The 12431-nt window shown below is 34.4% G+C and overlaps 1 protein-coding gene across 5 annotated transcripts in view; it reads right to left on the bottom strand.

Annotated features, from left to right (window-relative positions):
* LOC125680345 (uncharacterized) overlaps nucleotides 1–12431 on the bottom strand; it is a 52170-nt gene that overhangs the window by 9481 nt on the left and 30258 nt on the right. For all 5 annotated transcript variants that reach the window (XM_048919836.2, XM_048919835.2, XM_048919839.2 and 2 more), the window contains 4 exons: nucleotides 8122–8391; nucleotides 5050–5088; nucleotides 4091–4198; nucleotides 454–1188 (listed from right to left, as the gene is read on the bottom strand). In XM_048919836.2, the coding sequence (XP_048775793.2) occupies nucleotides 454–1188; nucleotides 4091–4198; nucleotides 5050–5088; nucleotides 8122–8391 (1152 nt within the window). The remainder of the gene's footprint in view (nucleotides 1–453; nucleotides 1189–4090; nucleotides 4199–5049; nucleotides 5089–8121; nucleotides 8392–12431) is intronic.

Here is a 12431-nt window from a genome sequence, read left to right as displayed (position 1 = left end):
GTAATTTTCTCAAAAATTGTAGAAAATCAAAATCCATCCCACATAAACATCTTCAATACCCATACAAACACTCCACAAAATAAGAAGGCTCTCACTTGAAAACTGTGGGAGGAGTAGGGCGGACAAATTATGTACCCTCCATATAATAATTATTTCCAAATAAAGGGGCAAAACTCCTGGAAAAAAGGTCGAAATGGATCAAAATTGCAGTATGATCTAGAGTGCCCCACAAAGAAGCTACACAGCAAGTTTCAGCATGATATGTGAAAGGGAAATGAAATTATAAAGAGAAAACCCCAAACGGACGGATGGACGTACAGACATCGCTGTACCATAATACATCCTTTCTAAAGACAGGCGTATAAAAAGGGCTGAATGTCATAAGCAACCCACTAAAACTGTTCTCACAGACTACCAGTATTCTGTGTCTAAAACATTATAATAAAGACAAACCTTGAGCGTCTGGTCTTGAAATTTTCTCGGAGTTATCCTCTTCATTGCTTTTCTCTGAGATGTTTGTAAGATACGGCTCAGCTTTTAATGGCATATCAGCTCTTGTGGATTCACAAAATTCCATGTTTATTTTTACCTCCCAATCTTGTGGTAACTTGTCATTAGATTCTACACCATCTCTTGTGTCTGCTTCTCTACCAGAATCATTGGAAATCTGCTGTCTGAAGCTGTCTTGGGAAATAACTTTGTCACAACCTGTAGGAGAATTACTTTGTGATGATCTGCATTTTGAGCCAGATGAAGACACCGTGGAAATTGTCTCGGTGACAGATCCTCTGCCAGAATCAGACCCAGGCACTGTCTTCTTACCACTCTGTGACTTTGATTTTGGTTGATTTTTATCAATTTCTTCCAAAAATGAAGAAAATTCAGCATTGGAGCTATCAAAATCTGATATGTCACTGGAGTCTTGTGATTCCCCACATTGATTCAAGGAGCCCATGTTTAGGTTTGCTGCCTCAGAGAGTCCTAAACTGTCGCCTGGAATCTCCAGGGACTCTGGGTCAAGGATAGGCACGTTTATAAACTCTTGAGAGCCAATGGATTCACCTGATGGATTTTCTGACTTGCGTACCAGTAGTTTGTCCGACTGGTCATAAACAGGGTTGGAATTCACATTCACTGTTAATGACGTTATCGGTAATTGTTCCTGATTTGAAGCAGCATTATTTCTCCCTAAAATTGATAATGAAATAGAATTGATCATGATGATCTTTATATCACAATTTATGTATCTGCAGAGATGTAAAAAGTCAAAGGCACCACAAAGAGGAGTGCCTCCTCACAACATGGCAATCACTCAATAAGGATCATTCTTAAGGAAGAGTTTTTTAACACATCATCATGATAGCAAATTTCCTTTCGAGTTGGAAATGAAGAAATAAATATTGGTAATATATCACTTGTCCTTTTAAATCTTACTGCCTAGTCAGTTAGCTCAGTAGGTTAATGTGTAAGGCTACCGATGTGTAGTTGGGAGTTTGAATCTCACAGGTTTTAATTTTTTTTCCAGGTGGCTTTCTTTTTTTCCACCAGAACAAGAAAATTTTAAAGTTTTTGATTTCAAAATACCATTGTATATATTCACCACTTCTCACCTGTAACAGTTTTTCTCTGGTGAGTTATTAATCCTTAAAGTTAAGGAACCTTTAAACACTACACATTGAAGAGTTCCAAAGTGTGTACTTTAGAAAGTGCTGAAGGACCAACAGAGACAGTGATTACTATAGGGCACCCGCCTTAAGGCTGGGCCCTCAAAATGAGGTCCAAAGTATATTTAAATACATCCTTTAAACTGGATCTGATACTCATAACATATCTGAAAGAGCTTTATGCTCTCTACACACTATCACTGTAAAGATTTGCATTTGAAGATATGATAATGACTGACACACAATATAAAGAATTAGAATTTTTGTTCTATGACTTCTTGTGAACAGTTCCTAGCTTTGGACAAAATAATCAATTAAAACAAACCTGTTTAATTTGTGTTATGAGATTTGTGAAATTAAAAGCTCTTATGAGAGTGATTAACATAGCCCTTCATCAGAACAGCCTTTACTTTTGACAATTTGGAATTGATAAAAGCTCAGGAGTGACAGATACTCTTAAATGTCAACCCAAAATGTTGACCAATATGTGCAATGTCTGTTATATACTTTTAAGATGCTTATGTCACCAATACCAGATATTAGAACTATAAAATTTTGGAATCTTTTGGAAAAAGCATAACTTGGTCATCTCTTACAAATTATAGTATTAGCTAAAAACGACTAATTCCTGATACAAAAATATCTGCCTGATTTGAAGATTATTTTTCAAAACATCACAAGCAAATACCCTAGTACCAAAAACATGAGTTATTGGATTAAATTTCTTATGTTTGGTAGCAGAAGACAATGCAAAACAAATTCACAAGACCATTTATTTCCTCTACTGTATGTGGATATTTACTCAGTTAGTGAGATTTTTTCTATCATTACATTATACAACCGACCACTATGAAATGATATCATAAATAATCACATTTTATGCAATCAATCTTCAGTCACATACATGTAGCAATGTTCCCTCCCCCCACTTTTCTTGACAAGTGACGAACTTATCACATTCTTACATGCAAAGATCAAATCATTAGTTGGTCACTTTTTTTTTATAGTAGCGGTGAATGGTTGAGGAAATGCAAGGTTGAACCAATGAATTGAACTCATGTACTGAGTGTACTTAAGAATAAACAACCCCCCAACCCCCCTGATTGGGGTTTGGGTAGAACTGCTTTTCTGATGAACTGTAACGACTCACCAGAATACTTTTCATGAAGCACAGAGAAGTATGCTGGCATGGAGCATTGCAGTTCATGCCATCATGTATTTTCAAAAATGAAATTTATTTCTTAATTTAATCCAAGTTTGACACTACTTGGTATGATATATTGATAACAAGAGGCCCATGGGCCATATATCGCTCACCTGAGTCACCTTGGCCCATATCTAAAGATTTTCCATGTATATTCGCATTTTTACAAACTTGAATCTGCACTACATCTGGAACCTTTCATGCAAATGTAAACTTCTTCGGCCCAATGGTTCTTGAGGAGATTTTTCACTATATATTAGTATTTAAAACTTTGATCCCCTATTGTGGCCCCATCCTACCCACAGGGGGCATGATTTTAACAAACTTGAATCTGCACTATGTCAGGAAGCTTTCTTGTAAATGGCGAAATGGTTGTTGAGAAGATTTTTAAAGATTTTTTTCTATATACAGTAAAACTCTAATATAGCGAATTTCTGCGGACACTCTGTAAAAATTCGCTATAAGCGTAATTCGCTATATGTTTATAGCGAATTCATAATTAAAATATAACGAATTCGTTATAAAACTGATTTGTTCTACATGTATATCAGTTGCATAAGAAAGCAGCAATCAATATACTTGAGTTTTTATTGTCTCTAAGAGAAATTTAGCCTATGTATTTTCGAGAAGAAATGTTGTACAAGATATATACACACTGATTTATATATCATAATTTATCTTTAGGGATTATTAAGTCACGCAAGAACATGTCGAAAGAAAAATTTGAACAAAATTTCGTAATAAGAGATTGTTAAAATTCATGAGTTTAAAATCGGGAAAAAAATCGTTATAAAAGGTGATTTTTACGTTAATTTTTAATTCAAGGGGAATATGAATTTACTTCGTTATATCCGTAAATTCGCTATATCCATGTTCGTTATAAACACAGATTTTTATATAGAAAATATAAAGAATTTGCCGGGGAAATTGATTTCACTTCGCTATAGCCATAATTTCGCTATATCCGTGTTCGCTATATTAGAGTTTTACTGTATTAGTATGTAAAACTTTGATCCCCTATTGTGGTCCCATCCTACCCCCGGGGGCCATGATTTTAATGATTTAATGTTCTAAAAGAATGTAGTGTCACTTTATCATATTATTAACTCATAGAAAAATTGAATTTTCTAACCATGCAGTTTTATCTTCCTTGTCATCTTCTGAACCAAAAATAAACAAAGTGTGCAACTTTTGGATCAACCCATTTATACATCTGATTTACCTTCTCTTCCTCTGCCATTTCTCTTTCTATGTCTGATCCGCAGACTAACACCAACGACACACAAAGTCACAGCTAGCCCCACAATTATAATAAGTATCAAATACCACTCTGGAACAAATTACATAAAATAGTATTACAATCTATTTTTGTCATACAATAGCCATAGATAAAATCTTTCACTTCTACTTTTCTACCTCTAAACAATGTTTGAAAAGATTTTTTTTTTTACATAATAAACACTTATTCTAATTCCCAAGTGCGGAACAAGTACAAAAGCTTGGAAAAATTGGCAATTAAGGATATTTAAAATTGGAACATTATCCATACATAAAAAAATGAAACCTTTTGAAAGATAATAGTACAAGGTCATTTAAGTGATTGACTAGAAAAGAATTCCCAAATACATGGACCTACCGTATATACTCGCCTATAGGTTGGTTCCCCTATAAGTCAGTTGTATATTTTGTAGCCTATTTTGGAGGGATTTGCCATTGACCCACTTATAAGTCGGTATAACTTTTTTCAAGAATCGGTTGACAATTTCAAACCAATGCTCTAACATTTTCACCTCCATTTCAAATAATATTTGTGATATGCACTGATATTTATTCATTTTATCAACAAATCAATATCAGTAATATACACTTAAGATGAATAAAATCATCAAAATATGTAAAGACTTGTACTTTATGTATATAATCCTAAAATACATGAATAATATAATATGTCCAGTCAATGTTAATCATGATAATCGTCGGAGTACAAAGTTGTTCAAAAATACTCTACATTACGCTGTCCAGAAAAATGCTAATCTTCTTAGGACTCATCTATAAGTCGGATATAGAGTTTTGGACCAAATTTTAGCTCCCTAAAATCTGACTTATAGGTGAGTATATACGGTAATTACATTTGTATTTATTAAAATTGTATAAGTAATATACTCGTATATACATCCCTACCTATTTTTGTTGCATCATTACTTTCTCTGGGTTTCAATTCTGGAGAGAGAAAAATCATAAAAAGCATTAAACAATAATGACAATGTGGTGCCTGTAAATGTAAACAGATTTCCCTCCTGACTTTTGTTTGTCTACCAGCAGAAGGTTAAAAGTTGTGTGATTGTTAAAAGTATGACATCATAACAGACTAATTACAAATTTAATTATTCAACTTGTAGGTGAAAAACTGAAACAACTTTTGCCACTGATGCACAAGGAAATGAATCCAGCAGAATCCACATCGGATCTGTCAACTCATGCTCCAGCAGAATCCACATCGTATCTGTCAACTCATGCTGGTAGAGCCTAAAGTCAACCCTTATAAATAGGGCTGCGCAGTAATATCCATATTCCAGTGTATTGCGGTTCGTTGACAAAAAATATCGTATTGCGATATGTTTTTTCAGTACTGATATACCAGAAAATGCTTGGTCTCAGAATTAAGTTACAAGCTCAGGATTCCTAAAATAAAATCTCATAAAATACCACTGGCATGTGCGATATCGTGATGGCTTTGCTATATTTCACAAGAAGAAAACGAAATCCGTGACTTATTCACTATAATTTATTCTACTTACCAACTGCTTAAATTGTATATTGCCGACTTTGAATAAATATTACTTACTTACTTAGACATTACAGTGTATAAAGGAAAGCAATAAAATTTCAGGCAACTAGCATCCTCCATTTTAGAAGGTACATCAAACCGACAAATACGTTCCAGTATTTGAAATGCAAAAGTGCACATAATCCTTCATTTTTATGGGATTTATTAAAGGTGAAACCATACCCCATAAGAGAAAAACAAGAGGCCCATGGGCCACATCGCTCACCTGAGTCACCATGGCCCATATCTGAAGACTTTCCACATATATTTGCATGTAAAACCTTAGTCCCTATTATGGCCCCAACTACCCCTGGAGGCCACGATTTTTGTAAACTTGAATCTACACTATGTCAGAGAGCTTTCATGTAAATGTCAACTTTGGCCCAATGGTTCTTGAGAAGAAGATTTTTAAAGATTTTCCCTATATTTGTATGTAAAACTTTGAACCCCCCCCCCCCACTTGTGGCCCCATCCTACCCCCCGGGGGCCATGATTTGAACAAACTTGAATCTGCACTATGTCAGAAAGTTTTCTGGTAAATATCAGCTTTTCTGACTCAGTGGTTATTGAGAAGAAGATTTTAACTATAGATTTGTATGTAAAACTTTGATCCCCCTTGTGGCCCCATCCTACCCCCGGGGGCCATGATTTGAACAAACTTGAATCTGCATTATGTCAGGAAGCTTTCATGTAAATCTCAGCTTTTCTGGCTTAGTGGTTCTTGAGAAGAAGATTTTTAAAGTTTTTCCCTATAGATTTGTATGTAAAACTTTGATCCCCCTTGTGACCCCATCCTACCCCCGGGGGCCGTGATTTGAACAAACTTGAATCTGCACTATGTCAGAAAGTTTTCATGTAAAAATCAGCTTTTCTGGCCCAGTGGTTCTTGAGAAGAAGATTTTTAAAGTTTTTCCCTATAGATTTGTATGTAAAACTTTGATCCCCCTTGTGGCCCCATCCTACCCCCGGGGGCCATGATTTGAACAAACTTGAATCTGCATTATGTCTGGAAGCTTTCATGTAAAAATCAGCTTTTCTGGCTCAGTGGTTTTTGAGAAGAAGATTTTTCCTATATATTTGTATGTAAAACTTTGATCCCCTATTGTGGCCCCATCCAACCCCCGGGGCCCATGATTTGAACAAACTTGAATCTGCATTATGTCAGGAAGCTTTCATGTAAATCTCAGCTTTTCTGGCTTAGTGGTTCTTGAGAAGAAGATTTTTGAAGTTTTTCCCTATAGATTTGTATGTAAAACTTTGATCCCCCCTTGTGGCCCCATCCTACCCCCGGGGGCCATGATTTGAACAAACTTGAATCTGCACTATGTCAGGAAGCTTTCAGGTAAATTTCAGCTCTTCTGGCCCAGTGGTTCTTGAGAAGAAGATTTTTAAATGACCCCACCCTATTTTTGCATTTTTGAGATTATCTCCCCTTTGAAAGGGACATGGCCCTTCATTTGAACAAATTTGAAAGCCCTTCACCCAAGGATGCTTTTGGCCAAGTTTGGTTGAAATTGGCCCAGTGGTTCTGGAGAAGAGGTCGAAAATGTGAAAAGTTTACAGACGGACAGACAGACAATGGACAAAATGTTATCAGAAAAGCTCACTTGAACCTTCGGTTCAGGTGAGCTAACGAGTGATGGAGATGTACTACAAGAAAGCCTGAAAGAATTCAAAACAAACCATACAGAGGGGCTATAGCCATAATGACATCAATCAAAACATACATGCAGTATTTGATAACTACAATCGAGCCACGTTATTATCAGATGCAAATGAAAGGAAAAAAACACACACCAAAAAAAACACAAAACAGGGTAAACCTCTTGTGTTTGTCACCAAATACAACCCTGGAACTCCAAAAATAAAACAACAGCTTTTAAAATACTAGCACATCCTCCAGAGAAACAAAGACGTTTTTTTTCTCTTCTGATCTACCTATTGTTTCATACACGCAATAAAAATTTAGGGGATATGCTCAAATCATCAATTATAAAATTGCTTAATAATTGTAAAGTGCAAATAGACTCCTGATGAGGTTGACTTGCATGCAGCTAAAATTCTATTTATTCCTCAATCTTATCAATTATTTCAATATTATATCCTGGTATCACACTGCCAAAACACTTAATAATTAGTGTAGAGTCAAGTGATTGTTGAGGTACATCATGTACATGGCTGATTGGGGTCATGTGTTTTCTTACTTGATAAGGTAGGATAATTTTAATTCTTAGTGAAAACATTGCAATACATATTGCAATGCAGTTTGAAGTATTGCAATATGAAATTTCCAGACAATACCCAGCCCTACTTATAAAGACACTTAACAGTTGATGGCATGTAAAATATATTGTAATTAGAGCCCTGTGGTGGAAAACTCAACAGCTTTCAAGGAAACAAGCAATATATCCTACGTTAATAATTACCTGGTAATTTCACATAGACTGGATCACTCTGGAGACTAGCCTTGTGCTGGTTAAAAGCTATCACAGTTATGGTGTAATTCTTGGAAACCTTGAGCTCGTTAATGATAAGGACATTCACTGAGGTGTTCAGAGTTAGTGTGTTATCATCACATAACATCTGAACCATGTATCCAATGATTTTAGTGTTATTTCTGGGTTCTACCCAGCTCACATTCACTGCACTGGTGTTCAAAATGTCAACTTGAATATGATGGGGTTTCTGGGGAATACCTGCATAGGAAAAAAACTTTTAATGCAATTCAAAAACAGATTTTAATATGATGCAGCACATATTACAGAAAAATATACAAAAGGTCTGTAATCTTTAACAGTCGCCTAGCATCTGACACAGAAAACTTACAAGTAAAAAGGAAGTGTTAGATGATGGAGCAATGAATGCAGCTTTTAAACCTGAATTAAGGAATGGGCTGCATGTGATCGATCATTACAAATCATCTTTGTATCAAGTATGACTGTTTATTGTCATCTTAATGCAAATTGTGAGCAAAGGACAGATTTAGATAGACATGAGGACAGTCTTAGTGGTTTCTGAACTTTGCAGAGGCTTATTTTTTTTAAGTCTGTGTCTTTGCTACATGTTGAGGAGTAAAGGAAAAGATTCTTAAAAATTCAGTGGACTTGTCACAAAATGATCCATATAACCCACTCCTAGGGTATGAACTCTTCACCTTGACCTGGAGACCGGAAACATCAATTTTGGTTGATGCCTCCAACCCAATATAAATATGCAGTCTGTACCACTGATTTTATTATTACCCCTTATCTTTATTGCTAATATTTCTGCACACAATAGAAACAAATGGGGAGAGATAGGGTCCCCTTGTCTACAGCTGCGTCCATTTTTAAACCATCTAGATAGATTTCTATCCTGATTTATTGTTGTTGTGATATCGTTAAGAAAATTTTTAATCCAGTTGATGATAGATTCACCAAAATTGAATAGTTTCATAACACGAATTAAATAATCCCAAGACACAGTATCAAAAGCTTTTTCAAAGTCTATGAGTAGAATTAGACCTGGAATGTTTTTTACTTGAGTATAGTTCATTATATCATAAATCAGTCTAGTATTTTCTGCAATATTTCTGCCTGGTATAAATCCTGTTTGATTCCCATTTATTAATTTTGGTAGAATATGTTTTATTCGATTTGTTATACATCCTGATCCTATTTTGTAGACAGTATAAATAAAGTTATCCAGTATTTTAAAAATTGTTTTGGTTTGTCTTGTTTTGGTAAACAAGTGATAACCCCCTGTTTTTGAGTACTAGGTTGTTCACCCTTTTCATATGCATAATTTAATGATCTAGTTACAAAATGGCCTAAATCTGTCCAGAACAAGAGGTACTGTGAGCAGTGCTCACTAAGAATACCCCCTCACTTACCCCAATCTCCTAAAGGGTGTTGTTAACAGGTATGAATTACCTCTTTCCTGAGTGTAAAATATGGTATGCCTTTGTAGAAGAAAATGGAAGATATAGTCCGAACACAAATCCATGGTAAAAACTTATAATTTTGACCTTGAGATCAAAGGTCAAGGTCATAAAGAGGTCATGAATATACATGACACATAGTCTCATGTTGATACACCCATGTCTTATGGCATGACTATGTCAAATCCCTAAAACCAATTTTGACCTTGAGGTCAAAGTTCAAGGTCATATGGAGGTCATGAAGGTACTTGACACATTGTCTCATGGTGATCCACCTGTGTGCCAAATATGGTATACCTACGTCAAAGAACAAATAAGTTATAGCCCGGACACGAATCCATTGTAAAAAACATTTAATTTTGACCTTGAGGTCAAGGGTCAAGGTTATATAGAGATTATGAAGGTACTTGACACATTGTCTCATGGTGATCCACCTGTGTGCCAAATATGGTATGCCTATGTCAAAGAACAAAGAAGTTATGGCCCGGACACGAATCTGCAGACAGACAAACAGACGGACGGACGGACGGACGGACAGACAGTGATTCCTATACACTCCCCCTGAACTTCGTTCGGGGGGTATAAAAATTTGAAAAACTCTGTTGTAAAACCATCACTTCCTGGACTAATATTATTATTCATTCATTTTAATGTGTCTGTTGTTTCTTTATAGGTTATCCCCCCTTCTAAGTTATTGGCTTCCTCATATGATAGTTTTCTTATATTTTCAAATACTTCATCTCTTTCCCATTCCCTCAATTCACCCTGTGTCTCGAAATTTGCAGATGATACTTGTATTTTCTTAGATGGCACTAAAAACTCACTGGAAATTGCTTTGAATGAACTAAAAGACTTTAGAGAAATGTCAGGACTATCGGTTAATTACTCTAAAAGCCAAGTAATATGGATTGGAAGTAAAAGGAATGCAATAGAAAAATTAGTGGATGATACAGAATTATCATGGAATGAAACAAAATTTAAAGTATTAGGAATTGAGTTTGACACTAATTTAAGTCAAATGGTGAAAATAAATTATGACAAAATAATTGCTTCTATTAAAAATTTATTAAAACAATGGAAAAGAAGAAATCTGACTCCAATTGGCCGCATAACTGTTATAAAATCTCTATATAGTAATCTCAAAAATTGTACATTTGTTTATTTCCTTAACGAATCCATCAAAAGATACTATTGACTGGTTAAACTGTCTATTTTTTTAATTCCTGTGGAAAAGTCCTGTTCATAAAGTAAAAAAGTCTATAGTTACCCAGGAATATGAAAAGGGTGGGTTAAACATGATAAATATAGAAAATTTTATTGCAAGTATGAAAATATCTTGGGTTAAAAAATTCCTGCAGAGTTCAGCAAAATGGCAATTTGTCATAGGCGAAGATATCAATATTAGTCAGGTCATTAGATATGGCCCATCATATGCATTAAAGAATATTGAAGAATCAAAAATCAAATTTTGGCAAGATGTTTTTAATTCTTGGAAAAAACTGGAGAATTATTTTGAAAACGAATTGACACCAGAAAAAATGGGTAAAACTGTTCTCTGGTACAATGAAAAACTTAAAGTAGATAAAAAAAACTAATGTCTTTGAAGGAATGGAGTAAAAACAATATTTACTTAATAAAATTGTTACTGGATGAGAAAGGGAATATAATGACTTATGCTCAATTCAAAACAATATTTGATATTAAAACTAATTTTTTGGAGTAATATAAGCAGTAAAGAAAATGATGAAAGATTTTAATATTGATCATCTGATTAAAGAACAAGAACCAACTATTCCCTTACACATTTTACCTTTACTAGATAATAAAACCAACAATAGAAAAATTTACAAAATATTGAATTCTAGCAAAGAAAAACCAACTGGACAAAAAAAATGGGATACACAATTTGAAATATCTAGTGAAGAATGGAGAGGAATTCATAAGGATGTTTTTATGAACGCAAAAGATAGTAAATTACAATGGCTACAATATTGAGTAAATCATAGAATTTTAACTACAAACACTTTTTTGAAAATGATCGGGAAATCAGACAACGATTTATGTACTTTTTGTTTAGAGGAGAGAGAATCATTGGAACACATTATGTATGATTGTGAAAAAGTCAGTATTTTTTTAAGAAATGTGCAATGTTGGTTTACTGAAACCTTTTCATTCAATATTATAACTGATAAGAAAACTTTTATCCTTGGATGTTCGAAAATTAAAATGGTAAACTTTGTAAAGTACCATTTGAAACATTATATGTACTTAACCAAATGTACAGGAGATTGTTTGTCATTGAGTAAATTTAAAGCCACTTGGACTAATGTATACAGAGTGGAAAAACAAATTGCAAGTAAATATAATTGTACAGATCAGTTTGAAAAGAAATGGAAATTATTTGAAACACTAGCCCTGAGAAAATAACTGCCATTTTGAAATTACTTTTATTAACAACTATCTTCTAATTAAAGGGAATATGTCACTGTAGGACTCAGTTCTCAAAACTTTGATTCTAATCATGTATAATTTTATAAAGCCCCTTGACTTGTTACTTGTTACAGCTTTGTTACCAATACGATAAGTAGATTTGATACATCTGAATTAATTTTAACACCTCCAATCGGGCAAAAGAACAAGGTACGGTTGTATACATAAAAAGGCCTAAAAAATTTCTCTCTATAAAATGTGTCTGGAATTAACCTTAATCAGTGTTTTAAGAAAGTAAAATAAATGCCAGGTATACTATGTCAACAAAATCAGAATGATAGTCCTAAATGGATAGCATTATGACATCATGAATAAGACATTTCCCGC

The sequence above is a fragment of the Ostrea edulis genome, chromosome 2 (assembly GCF_947568905.1).
Source record: "Ostrea edulis chromosome 2, xbOstEdul1.1, whole genome shotgun sequence".
In the NCBI taxonomy this organism is placed as follows: Eukaryota; Metazoa; Mollusca; class Bivalvia; order Ostreida; family Ostreidae; genus Ostrea; species Ostrea edulis.
The sequence above is the reverse complement of the archived record's forward strand: the minus strand, read 5'-3'. Positions and strand labels throughout refer to the sequence as shown.